Source organism: Meleagris gallopavo, chromosome 15 (genome assembly GCF_000146605.3).
Source record: "Meleagris gallopavo isolate NT-WF06-2002-E0010 breed Aviagen turkey brand Nicholas breeding stock chromosome 15, Turkey_5.1, whole genome shotgun sequence".
Classification (NCBI taxonomy): domain Eukaryota; kingdom Metazoa; phylum Chordata; class Aves; order Galliformes; family Phasianidae; genus Meleagris; species Meleagris gallopavo.
Window position 1 is genome coordinate 3793341 of NC_015025.2, and position 13840 is coordinate 3807180.

Sequence of the window (13840 nt, forward strand, 5' to 3'; positions counted from 1 at the left end):
CTGTGCCAGATAAGAACCCTTGACTGAGTTCTTGCAGAACTGAAACACACAGCTGTTACTGTAACCAGATCATTAAAGATGAAGAACATTTTTACTCTATGTTTCAGTATTAATTAAGGATCTTTTACTCTGCCTTCTTCCTCCTTTCTTTTTTCATTAATAATAGAAAGGCAGAACCTTCCTAGCAAAGCTTCCAAAAACTCTTACCTTTGTTTTTGTTGATAAAAAACTATCACAAAAGAGACACTTCCCTTGTCACAGGACGTAAAACAGACAACATATAATACTCATTTTCCCTTACTTCTGTCCTCTGCCACATGTGACTTGGAAGTTTGTCGTGTTGCTGTATTATACTTTTCCTTTCAGTGCATTATCCTGAAGGCCCTCATTACAAGCTTGTTCATTAGTAAATAAAGGAATTTAGGAAAGCTAGAAAGCTGTGTGCTGGGCTTACTTCTTTATGATTTCATAAAATAGATAGCTAGAATGTACAAAATGCAATTCCTTTTCTGTAAAGTTGCTTGTTCAGTCAGGAGCTGACAATAGCAGCCAAATTAACTGAGGAAAAATGAGTTACAAGAAACTAAAGCTAAGGATTAGACGAAGGCTGTTGTGTGATATAAAAGATCCCCTCCTTACAAAGCGATTCCCCTCTGTATTTCAGAGAAAAAAATGACCAGTGTATGTTATAGAGAAACTGAAGAGAATAGCTATGGAACAGTTCTGCATGAATGCTCTGCTGAAAGAAAAAATCATTAAGCACCTGGAAATTTACTAAAAGAGAAATACCAAAACAAATATGCCTTCATTGTTTGCTGGTAAATGAGTGATGTGATCACATCATGACATTGGCATGGTATATACAATAAAAGGAGAAGTTTACATGTGTCTAGGAAGGGTAAGAGAAAATGATTGTAAGATAAAACAGAGAGATAGCATAATGGGTTGGAAACGTGCAGAATGGACTCGGCCTTGGAGAAAAGGGCTGACGTAGGAACCGGGGAAGAGATGAAGTCTCCAAACAGTCCATTTTCTGATCAGACTTGATCTTATCAGGCACTGCTGCTCTGAAGGACCTTCTGAGGGTGTAAGAGGAGGATCTGATTAATCGCCAAGGATTGCAGTGTGTGTTGGGACAGACTCTTGAGAGAATAAAGACGGGCTTTGCTCTGTATCGAAATTGTTGGGGTAAAGAAAGCTGAACAAGAAACAGCAAAACATGTGATGATGAGAAAGACTGGGAACAAAGTAAATTGTGACAGACTGATAGAAGTCTGAGGAAGTGAGGAATGTCTGGGGATAAAGCCTGTAATTGTCAGTAGTGAGCCTGGGGCACAGATCACTGAGTGGGCTTTGGGGATGTGGCAGGCAGGCTGGGATGGCAGGGTGACAGACAGAGAGGGTGGAACAGGCTGCCAGGCCACAACAGAGCAGTGTGGGTGAAGCTGGAGCCAGTGCAGTTCAGCAGAGATGGAAACACTGCCTTCCTGATGTGTCACCATGAGCATTTGAAACCCAACAACAGTTAAACAACACAGCCATTAACTATATTAACTGTTGTTATTTCTTCCAGTTAAATACTAGTTCAGAGGTGTTGACTCTGTACTTTTCTTGCACATGATTCCTTTTGCTGGAACTGGTTATGGCATCTTTTGATTTTGAGCTCACTAAGTAGAGAAAGACATGAAAATACTTAAGGATTCAGGTTGAAGCAGTAAAGAAAATTTTATATATATGAGTGTGTTTGTATGGAATCTGGTGCAGAAACAGGAAAATTCTAAAACGAGGGCATTGGAGGAGATCATCTTATGAGTCCTGTTCAGATTCGGTTGTATGTCCTTTTGCCTGTGGGTTAATTGATTGATTCTGAGCAAATGAGTTGCACAGACTTCCATGGGTGGTCACTAATGATGTAATCCTTTTCTGGCTGACTTAACTGAGACACTCAGAAGCACTTGAGGACTCACAGCTGCAGTAAAAGTCGGTAGGACTGCTTTGAACGTGCAGTGTTGCTCTACACTGATTACTCTGTAAAGCCAAGTCCCCATCCTCTGCAGACTGGAGACTACAAACACATGAATCTAGACACATTTAATGACAGATCTGGTGAGATGGTATCCACAGCTTCTAGTTTGGCTTCTGAGCGGAGAGTAAGAGAGTGAAATAGGCTGGCAGTCCTGCTACCAGTAGCTAGCTAAGGCTTAAGGTCAGTTTTGAGTCACTTCCCTTTAGTGATTTATTTTATCATTCTCTCTGTTGATAGCTGATCATTGAATTGATGGCTAAGAGTTTCTAGGCATGAATAGCGCTGGATTTTGGAACACAATTTCTACACTTAGGGATAATGCTACAATTTTATCGTTAAGAAAAAATCTAATACATTTGGCTGTTATTTTTTTGTGTGTGATTCTGTCAAAATGAAAACAAACCTACATTTCTGCAAGAAAATCACTTTGAAATGAAATGTTGTACTTATTCCATCTTTAATCAATGCATTTCTGACAAATTTAATATTCTGAGAATTGCTGTCATGGGACTAACACTGTGTTGGGAAGTCTTGAAGGATGGACATACTTTCTCAGCTTCACGAAGACAAAAGTTTTTTGCATTTCTCAAGAATATAGGTGTGTGGACACTACACATTTGAGGGTAGAGGAAAGACAGTTATGAATTTAACATTATTCTCCCTCCTAAAAGAAATTTATATTAATTTTCCCAGGCTTCCAGTAAATACTGGAGCTGAAGCCAGCACAGTATTTTTGAACACCATAATAAATGTTCCATAATTGCCTCTGGTGGCAAGTTCTCTGGGTAGGGAATCAGGTTGGCTCCTGTAGTTGACTCATATAATATGATTTTCATTCACTGCTGTAAATTGGCTCTGGACAGTTTCACATGTCAAATTTGACTACTGTTTTCTGGATTTCACAAGGCAAACTGTATTATTGGCTCCTTACATTCAGCATCAAAATGAGATTTCTACTGTCAGGCCAGAAATAGATAGATGACCTTCTACTGCATGATAGCAAGACCCAAAAATAAGGATGAAATAATAAAATATTTTAGGTTGACCGTCAGCAGAAAAAAGTACAGAATTATGGGAAATGTCAAGAAGGTGCTTTGTTTGCTGGGGTAGCTGAAGAGAAACAATTTGTAATACAAGCAGTAACTGCAGAGAGTTTCTGCTTTAAGACCAAGGCAGGATTTATCTCTTACATCTGTGTACGTATCTAATGTCACCCCTAAGCGTTATAAGGTGTTTTTGTTTTGATAAATCTAGACTTCATACACCAATAATGATATTCATTCTTTTGGCTGCATGATTTTTACCATGTTCTCTCTTTTTACAATTGTGAAATTTACACTTAAAAAAAATTAATTAAAAAAAAGTTTTGTACAGGTGAAATTTACTAAGGCAAGCTCTGCAGGAGTTACTGTTCTTACAGGCTGTTGGCTTTTTTTGTTGGTTACTTTTTGCTCCAGAGACATCACTTCACCAGGAACGTGTATTTAGCCTTGTTAATAAGAAATGAATGGTAAGGCCAAAGAGGGCAACATGTAGTAGTACCACATAATCAAATTTGTTAACTGAATATCTTTCAACAAAAAGTAGGAGATTCAGATTGACAAAACTTCCTAATAGAAATGTCCTTCAAAACCTTTTGCCAAGTCTGGTTTGTTGAAAACCACTGCTTCTTGTTTACATTTGTGAAATGTAACAGTAGGCCAAGTATTGATTGCTCGTATGCACTGTAGAGATCGTGCATCTCCCATGCATAGACTTGAAGCTTCAGATTTCAAAACAAAACAAAACAAAACAAAACCAAAGCAACAACAATAAAAACCAGCCACAACAAAACACACTCAGCAGAGATCTGAGCCTGTGTTCTTGAAAAGTAGCTGAGAGAACCTCATCCTCATGTAGCACCTCATGAAGCACCCTGCAGGCCAGTCTCCTTGGAGCAATCTGAACTCTCAGCTGGAACCATGGGGGGACACAGCAATCTGGAAGTGAGATTGAAGTTTCTGCTGTTGTTACCACACCAAAGGATCTTGGAAACCCAAACCTGCAGGAGTACACATCTGCTGGTTGAATGAAGCACACATCTGGGCTGTGTTTCTTTAGAGGGAAGCTGGAGGTGGCTGATTCTCTGCAGATGAAGGACTCATTCTGTCCCATGGTTCTCCTCACAGCCATCTGTAGGCAGATCCCAGAGAGAATCTTCCTGCAAATACAGATCCCAAGTCCATGGGAGCCACGGAAGTCTGCTAAGAAGGGAAATGATCTCCATCTAATGCTAGCTCAGGTCCTTCTAAGGTACAGCAGTGATCCTAAATATCAAATGATGGAAAGTAGCAAAAGAAGAGTGAGAGGATATTTTCTATTTTACTCCTAAAAAAGACTGCATTTAGCCTTAGCATCCTCACTGATTGTACTTACTGCTGATGGCTTGCAGGCAAGGAAGGGTCACTTGAAATCGCTGCTTTTTACCTCTGGGCACAGCCTGCAAAAAGGTCTCACAGATGTGAACTGCAAGGTGAGCAAGCAGAGGGACCAACATCGTGCTCAGTGGGTGCTGCACCCCCTCCGAAGATGGAGCAGGGAAATGCAATCAGTGGGACTGGCAGGAGAAAGTAATACTTCAGTATGATGAGAAAAGCCAAAAATACCACCTGGGAAGATGGAGTATTGCAGTGATAGACAGAGAAGCCTTGAGGTCTGGCAGTATCTTACTGCATACTGTGTTTGTATAGATAGAAACATTGGTATCATGTCAAAAACTGTTTTGCAAAATAGCCAACTACAGATTTGTCTGATATATTCCTGTCTGTCTTGGCACAAAATTAAAATACCACAACAGAGCCAGTGGGTTTCCAATGTGACCACCATTATAAATTCACTGCTTACGCTGGGACCTGGGTCAGCTTAAACAAAAGTATGCCAGAAAATCCAATATTGCTAGCATTACTTTTAGATGAACACCATGGTATGGGAGAGCACAATAAAAGAAGTGGTTTCATTCTGGCGGATGCCTTTTGGTTAGTGGAGTTAACTATGTAACTTCCTAGCTAGATTTATATTGAAATGTCACTTCATTCTTGGTGAGATTTGTCCACTGAGGATTTGCCCTTAGTTGAATACCTAAGAAGCATGGGGAGCTTGACTGCTGGACCCTGAAAATCAACACCAAACATCAGTATAAAAAGGGGAACTCTACTTGTCACCTTGTATTAATATAGGTGGACAGTTCACTGGCTCTCACTTCTCTAATTCCTAACACAGGCAGACTCAATGAGAGAGCTTTTCTTAATAGATATTAATTTTATTTGGAAGTTATTCAGGCACTGTAATGAAAGGTAGAATTATAAGTCTTGGAGAACTGTGTGTGTTTATAGTGGCAAACTTCGGCTAAGGTAGAGACTAAAGGTTTTAGCTATCTTAGTTAAAACAAAAAGCAAGCACTGAGATATTTATTTCTTGTTAGTGTAGATCTGTAAACACTTTGTAAAGCAACAGAACTGCAGGATTTTTGCCTCATGCTTTGCAGAGAAGTGCCCTGTGCAGTGCTGCAGTTTAAAGAGCAGGAACTGTGCGATATCTGCTTCTCACTGCAGAGTAAGCTGCAAGTGCTGACAGCGTGACTGCAGGACAGGCTTCCTCCCTACCCCCTGAAGGTTTCCCCTGTGCAGTGCTGTCTTTGGATGAATCCCTCAGTGCAGCTGCCTGAGCCTGCTGTGGGTGGAGGAGGAAAGGGGTCAGGACGGCGTTCGGCTCTAGCCCATACTTGCTGTAATACAACCAGATTTTAAGTATGATCTATTCCTATTAAATGCTGAAAATAAATTTGTGAACTTTTCCTCATTGAATACTAAAATGCATGATAAGATATGCAAGTCCAGAGTGTGAGATAAATGGCAAATAATAGTCCAAGCAACTTTTGTGATCCAGTTGTTCTCTCCCCTTGGCAAGGACAAGCATGCTATCTGCTGTTTAAGAAGTTTCATCCTCCGTAATAGAAAGCATTGAGTGAACATGTGGGTTATTTCTCCCGGATAGCCCTTGACCGGCACTTGAAAATCCCTTTATAGGGCAGGAGGGAAGAAAGCATTTTGCCCTTCCCAAGAACATTCACAGAGGCTGTGCATCCTGCCAGAAACCAGCACTAATAGTCAGTGCTACACACTAATCCAATCTCATGCTGTCTCTCTCCTGGAGATCGCTTTCAGTTCTCAGCTGCCTGGGTGATGTGAGCCCCGGTGAGCCCCACAGCATGGCTGGCAGCATGATGCGGGGAGCAGCCCGGCTCATGCACTCGTTTGCTGTCTCCCAGCAGGGAGCTCATGGCTGCTGGATGCAGAGGGACGTTTCTGACACATCTCAGGCAAGAGCTCGATGGCACTGTTAATAGAGCATGGCTGTCTCATTTGTAGGCTCTATTCATCTGACAGCTGAGAATTATCGGTACTGATGCTTCACTCCCTCTCTCTTTTTCTCTAAGCTAGTGATTTGTCTATGTTATGGGTAGGCAAGCTTGACAAAACATTACACATTAGCAGCTGAGACGGCGTTTGAAATGGGAAAATTGCTAGCAAACTGCTCCATTAGAGACCAAGTAACAAATTCTTTCTTTCCTTCATTGAAAGAGAGATAGTTAAGGTCCAAATTAATACAACTGTCTCCCCCACTCTGCAGGGGAAATCATTCTTCAAGACAAATGGCTTCGTCACCCCTGGGAGCTGAGCTAGCTCTGCAAGGCTGCCTTAGGGAGAGCTTCTAACCTTTGTGTTTTGCCATCCTGGGTGTGAGCAGTACAGGCGCCAGCTGAGGAGGTGATGAAAAGATTTGCACCTCAGTGAACTCTGAGATGGATTAGCATGGGAATTTGAGTGCTTATTCTTTGCTCTGGGATCATTTGTCATATCTAACTACATAGTTGCCTGTTTTCTTTTTTCTCCGATATGTTTACTTTTTGCTTTATTGCTGCAAAGTTATTCAGAAAGAGTGAGAAAAAGGAAGACTTTATCCTATCTAGCATCGTGTTGTTACAAGAAAAATGTATCTGAATCCATTGGATCCTCACACTCTCCAATCTCTGATAACATATTGGAGAGGGGAAAGGAAATTGTCCTTGTCCTTTGATGTTGTTGTCGAAGGCAATAAAATAAAGCTTCAAGAGGCAGACAGCACTGCTGCATGTCAGGAGGGGGGAGGTATGCTTCAATTCATCCAAACGATGCAGCTGGCAGCAGGCGACAGGCACAGTGAAATGGGTAACTGAAAGGAGGAACAAAAGCCCCTGAGAGGTTTGAACATGGCCAATTTATTTTATCAGCCTTGTGAATTCAACTTTTAAATGGATCTTATTATGAAATACCAGAGGAAAATTGAGTCAAATTTTATTGAGTTGTAAGAAATCTTTAATGTGGCAGACAATAGTTCAAATGATCAAAGTTTACTTTTTTAGGATTTCATCTCATGTACAGAGTTCTCAAATGTATTGTAAAACTAATTTATAGAGTATTCCAGTGATGCACAAAATAAATCATCTAGTTCCTTTGCACTAGTGCAGGTTGTTTTATAGTGTGTCAGTGCTTCATGGGATGCACGGACAGACCATGAAAGAAACAGTTTTCTGAGGCCATGTTTGGGTATAGCAGCTAGCTTCAAGTTCAGCTGCATTTTGTTCCCAGGTTGGAATCCACTTGAGAACAAGGGCTGGTGAGAGAGGCTCAGCCTGCCATACCACTTGTTGCTCCTGTGTGAGCATCTGCAAACTGCAGTCACACTGCACCAAGCAGAAACACCATGTGCAGCCTTTAGTCCTTCTTTGACAAAGGGCTTCGTACAGTGAGGTGTTAAGGTGGCAACGTAGCAGCAGATGACAGCAGCCTTGTTCATCTCTTGGCACCTGCTGCACATGTTCTAGGAAAGGGCAATGCAGGTAGTGCTGCGGAGCAGCCCTTCTGTGTTCCTCTTTGCCTTCTCTAGAAATTGGTCATATCACTCCAAGTCTGACGCTACTCCAATTTTGGCTTTTTTTGCCCTTTGTGGGGTTATTTGGTGTAGATTTACACTTCCGAGTGACTGAAATGTCCTTGGAATTTGAAGCAGTTATAAAGCAGGGCCGTATTTCCCTCCTGGTGGTGTGTTTGGGTCGCACCATAAGGACAGCTCTGTGCCTGTGCGCCATTCCCATCCGTGGAGCAAGGAGCTGGGCAAGCGGGCCCTGCTTTGTTCCTAGAAGTGTCTACTTAGAAACATTTGGGCGGAGTTACCGAACTGGCAAGCTGACAAAAAGCCTTTATGAGAAGAGTGTACCGCTAATTCTGGTGACAAACACCCAACAATAGCAGTGTGCTGAGCGTGCAGTAATCTGCATGCACTGTGGGCTTGCCAGGAACGATGCCCGTTATATTTAGAGCAACTGGGAGGGAAATCTCAGATGCTAATTCAAATCACAAAACAAGGAAGAGAACTAACTCCAATTGCAGCCTTTAAAATAGACTACTACAGAAATAAAAAGGTCTGTGCAAATTGGCTGTACAAATATCTCAATGTTTATGGCTTAAATAGCTTCTCAAAGCGTAACGAGCTGGCAAAATACTGTGTTTTCAAGGGAATTTTTTGCCTGTTGAAAGCACAGATCAAAAGAAGGATATGCTGTGCGGTAAAGGGCTGATGGGCTGTACTCTTCTTCTCTGCCCCCTTCCATAGTCTTTAAAAACCTTCGTTCAGTTCTGCCTGTATCTCATTTTACCTCTGTTCCTGGTCTTTAATTTTTTCCTCCCCTCTGCTCTGCTGCAGCAACCCTAAATAACTCCAGTGGTTCCTTCCTTCACTACACTGTCTTCATATTTCAGTTCTTAAACATTTCCAACCACAGATTTCTGCTATTGTAACAGTTTCTTTTTATCACATTTTTGAAAGAAAAAACAAAAAGCAACACAACTTTTGAATAATAAGAACTAGGTAAAATCAAAGCATGCTTTCTATTCCTGCTGTATTTGCATGATTTTAACTGCCACGGACATTTGGTTTTGTTGTATGGGGGGTCTTGTTCTACATTTTTAAGTGAGATGCATATTTAGGGTTCGTGTGAGGAGAAAGCAGTCCTTCCTGCAGGTATTTGGAGATTTTGCTTCTGAGAAGGCACAGAATTGAATCATGTTAATGGTTACTGCATGCAATATCGTAATGCTGCTCACTTTTTGTTATTGGTACAAGCATTTATGTTACTTTATAAAGAATGTTTCTTTCCAAACAGAGCTCAGAAATGAAAACAGCAGCATGTTCACTTAGTCTGGACCGTATTTTATAACAATTTCAATATTTGTTAGTGAAAATTGAAGCACGTAGTCCTTTTTCCTCTGTTTTAAATAGATTTCCCCTCCCAAAAGAAAAGGAAGAAAGTTAAAAATCTGAATTTATATTGCAGTGGTTTCCACCCTGTTCTGCAGTAGTATTATTAATGCAAGTGGTGGATACGGGGCGGAACTTTGGCGCGTTCCCACAGATTGTTGCTCCTGAGTCACTCAGCTGGTATTATTAATCTGCTCATTAAGTTGTCACAAAATAGCATCACTTTCAGTTTGGTTACCTGCTATTTGCAGTGAGGGAAAGCATCTGTATTTACTACTTAATTTTGACTAAGTAGTAATACAATATACCTAGGATTTTCTTTAAGTAATTCCTTGTGCTTTAAAGTAGCATTTCTACAGCTTCTGCTACTTTTTTTTTAAATACAAACTTAATGCAATCAACGAGATGAATTTCTTTTCTAAGAAATGTTATTTCCTCAGCATTTTTTCCACTTAGGGCTTTCAAAAGAAAAACTATTTAGTGTATAAAACTCTGTGAAATAATTGTGTATTTGTGCAACAAACAACAAACAAACAAACAAAAACCCAACAGTGTTAATGTTTATTGTTATTCCTGTCCTGTAATTGTGTATATAACATGTATATTTCTTTGTTTGTTTTCAGCCGTTTGGAACAAAACCTCATCAAAGTCATTCCCCCTGGAGCTTTTACCCAGTACAAGAAACTTAAGAGAATGTAAGTTCTAATAAGGCCAAAATGCAAGAGTAATTTTGAATCTTCTAGCTTCAAGTTCTGCAGCTTTATTTTAGAAACATATTGGCAATTTCTATGTTGAAATCACTGGGGATTGCACAAATCATCTCTTCATAGTGTGAGCAACAACAGAATTAGATTTAGGATGACTACCAATGCATGAAATCCTTTATAATGCTTAAATTCCCTTTCAAAGGATGTGAGCTAATTAGTTAGTCTGTTCAAACAAATCTGCTTACTCAGAAAAATTTTGAATTCTGTATTTTTCTCTTACTCATTCTGGTTTTTGTTCACAACACTCCATTGTGTTGACCCTGTTACAGCAGGAGTACACATTCCTGCAGAGTAGTTAGGAATATTTATATTGCATTCAATTACTTGATTGTTTACAGGAAAACAAGCCTCGTGGAGCTCACTTTCTCAATTTCTCAATCACTGGTGGATACACAGACAATTCCTTCCTGATTAGCTCTTGTGTTGTCTCTGTGGATTTAACAATAAATTTTACAAAATTTGATTTGTAGCAGCAATGCATATAAGCTGGTCGGTCCTCTGGTTTGTCTTGCTTTATGAGAGACATTGTGACAGCAGAACTGTAATTCAGACAAGGATGAAACATGTTACTCCTGCCTCACCATTCTATCAGGACGTTGATGGGTACCACTGGACCAGCAGTTGTCCAGACTTTGTATTCAGTGCTAAGACTGCTTAAAAATGGTACCTCTTACAGCTGTTGTTTTCTAATGTGTACAGTGCTTTCTGGAATTAAGAAACTGTCAGCTGACTTGACAAAATGGTACTGAATCATCAGAATGCTAATACTTTCGGAATCTGAAATATGCTGTACCATTGGATTTGAGAGTGAAATTACTGTTTGCTGGTCCAGAGTTATCAAGTTCCTAAAGCTGAAGAGCTGTAAATATGGATCTTAATATTTAACTGGTCAAATCATCAATCTTGCAGAGTCTCTGTTCTTCTGTCTCACTTTCAATATAGCTGTATGTATTTTTAAAGAAGTACTGTATTAGATAGCGAGATAGTAATTTCATTGAAAAATGACAGATCCCTTTTCAGTGACCTAACTTGTAACTTTTTCATGATTAAAGGCACTAGTTGAGTTCTTTCCAAGGTATAACTAATTTTAGATTTTGGCAGTGTTTTACTATCCTTTCATTTTTCATGATTGAGAAGTGATATGAGACTTGAACAAAAAAAAAAAAGTTCTGTAACTTCACTAACTCCTCCAACCCAGTGTGGCAGTTATTATTTGAAATGATTAATACTAGAATTTCAGAGCAGAATTCCATTAGCAAGTTGTGTTAACAGCTTTCTGGAGTATTACTGGCATCACCACTGGGATCTGAACTCACATAATGAGTTATCCTTCCAAACGATCTCTGTCAAAGCTTAATTAACATCTGGCTGTTTTGTGGAAGACCTTGGGATAGTTAGGCTGCAGAATGTCCCATCATGAAGATGACGATTTGAAATTTGGTTATCAACCTGTCTCCTTATTAAAATTTTTTGTTGGTTTGTTTTTGTTTTTTTTTTGCTACTGGACAGTGAGACTTTAGACCAGGAGTTATTGTTACATGAAGTTTAAAACAATTTGTCCAATGATTTGAAGAGATAATTGGCATTATCTTTTCTGTGTGCAAGAATCCCAGCCTTCTTAACATAAGGTATACTAAAATATACTTTGGTCAAGAAATTCTCTCTTAAAGGCAAGAATTATCCATTCTTTCCCATAAAGGTAATACCAAGACATTCCTGATAACACTGAAGTCTCCATCCTTTCATGATCACACTGTCATTTCAGTGTGTGATGTAATAGCATGAAGATTATTGATTTTGTTAATTGATGCCCAGTCCTGGGTACAATAACTTTGTTATTCTTCTTATTATAGATATTACAAATAATATTTTCATAGAACTCAAGGGATAATATTAGCACAATATCATGAATCATATTATTTTGTTCTGCTCCTTCTGTTGGGCACATATGGTGGAATGCTAAGGAATACAGACTGCTCATTTGCAGCGCTCTCAGTATTTTGATTGTTTACTATTTCCTGCAAGATGATGCTATTTCCTTTTCTTAAATAATTAGATGAGTGGCACTGTTTTTTAGGTAGGAACCACTTTAATCTTTAAATGTCTTAATATCAGTAGGTTGAGATGATACCAGAAGATGTATGTAGATTAGTTCAACTTGTATATGCATCTAGCTAAATTCAGTTATTTAGAATGTCTCTTCAAGAGCTTCCAGTGTGACAGAGTGTTTGGTTTTTGGCAAAGGAGCTTAAAATGCTTTGTGTGACCTGGAATTCCCCTAATTGCCCACATCTTGTCAAACAGTAGATTATGTTAAGCTAAATGTAACTGCTTCAGAAGCAGATTTGACACTTGTAGGATTCAAATATGCAGTTGAATTTTATAATCCAGAATGATGGTTCCCCTGATTTTGGGGAGAATGTTACAACTCATTGCTCGCTGCTCAATCATTCAGGGGCTCTAGAAGAGTACGGAGGGGGCTTGAATGAGGTACATCCCATTTGTTTCAAGGGAAAGAAGTGATATCTTCACCCATACATGCCTTTTTGAATATATTTATGTATCAAACAGTTGTGCTAATATCATTCTTTAATCATTTCCTTGCATTTTGTCTTTGCTTTTCTGAGGCTTCTAGTAGACAAGTTTGTAGCATAAGGCTGAGTTAAGTAATTATCAACACTTTGAAAGATGTGGATGTACTTCTTTAGCTCTAGTGCTTGTAACGGCATTTCATGTTTTCAAATTCATTTTACTACATCTTAGCAGAGAACAAATTGAGATTTCACATTCTTCTCAGTAGCTCTGTGATGTTGATACTTTTTTAAACAGCTTTTAAAAACTAAACCACACACGACATGGATTTTTACTGAGTACTCTTGTTAAATGAGAATAGTCCACTTTAGACGTTAGAGATTTTCAGGTTATCTCTAATAATGCTAGTCAACAAAGAGAGTGTTCGTTCACTAATAGTTTTGCATTTGGCTGCATCTAAAAATAAATGTTTTGTTTCTAAACCTTTCATAGTAAAGACGTTTAAGTCTTTGCCATATAGTCATATGTTATATATACTATGATTCACAGGTACACTTTATTCCCTACTGCAAAGTCATCGGCAGTTTATGTATCTAACTGGTAACTGGGCACTGCCACCCACTGCCACCCTCCAAGGTGTGTTAAGCAGCCCTTTGAAGGCAGACAGTCTCTACTGTGCTGTCAGAGCTGCAGGGAAATGCGTGTGTGGTGACTAATGTATTCCCTGCCTGGGTGGAATCCTGATAAGTTTATTATATTTCCAGCCAAAGAGCCACAGTTCCACTGAGTGATTCAGCAATACCCTAAACTATGGAAATGAGCCCTACGAGACCTAAATTGACTTAATAGGTTAGAGAAACCCTTATCTCTTTGTCTTGATGTAAATCAAGCACAAAATAAGATGATTTTGTCGGACAGCAGCAGACCAAAGGAAGAGAGCAAAAGTACAATGACATAATTGAATCCCTTTGTCTCAGTCAAATCAGAAGGAGATGGAGCCTCCTCTTCCAACAGCAGTAGATCCTGGCTCTAATGGAAAGGAAATAATGTGTCTAATTATCTTCTAATGCTGATTGTAGTGCATCTGCATGAAGTGGTAAGTTTCATCACTCAGCATGGCATTTATGCACGTTCAGGCTCCATTCGTTACATACTCATTAGCATCTGGACATGGGGAGAG

At 39.5% G+C, this 13840-nt stretch overlaps 1 protein-coding gene across 1 annotated transcript in view; it reads left to right on the top strand.

Moving 5' to 3' along the window:
• The window catches only part of SLIT3 (slit guidance ligand 3), a 484962-nt gene that overhangs the window by 325811 nt on the left and 145311 nt on the right, over nt 1-13840 (top strand). Inside the window, exon 12 of the mRNA XM_031555673.1 lies at nt 9985-10056. Coding sequence (XP_031411533.1) covers nt 9985-10056 — 72 coding nt within the window. The remainder of the gene's footprint in view (nt 1-9984; nt 10057-13840) is intronic.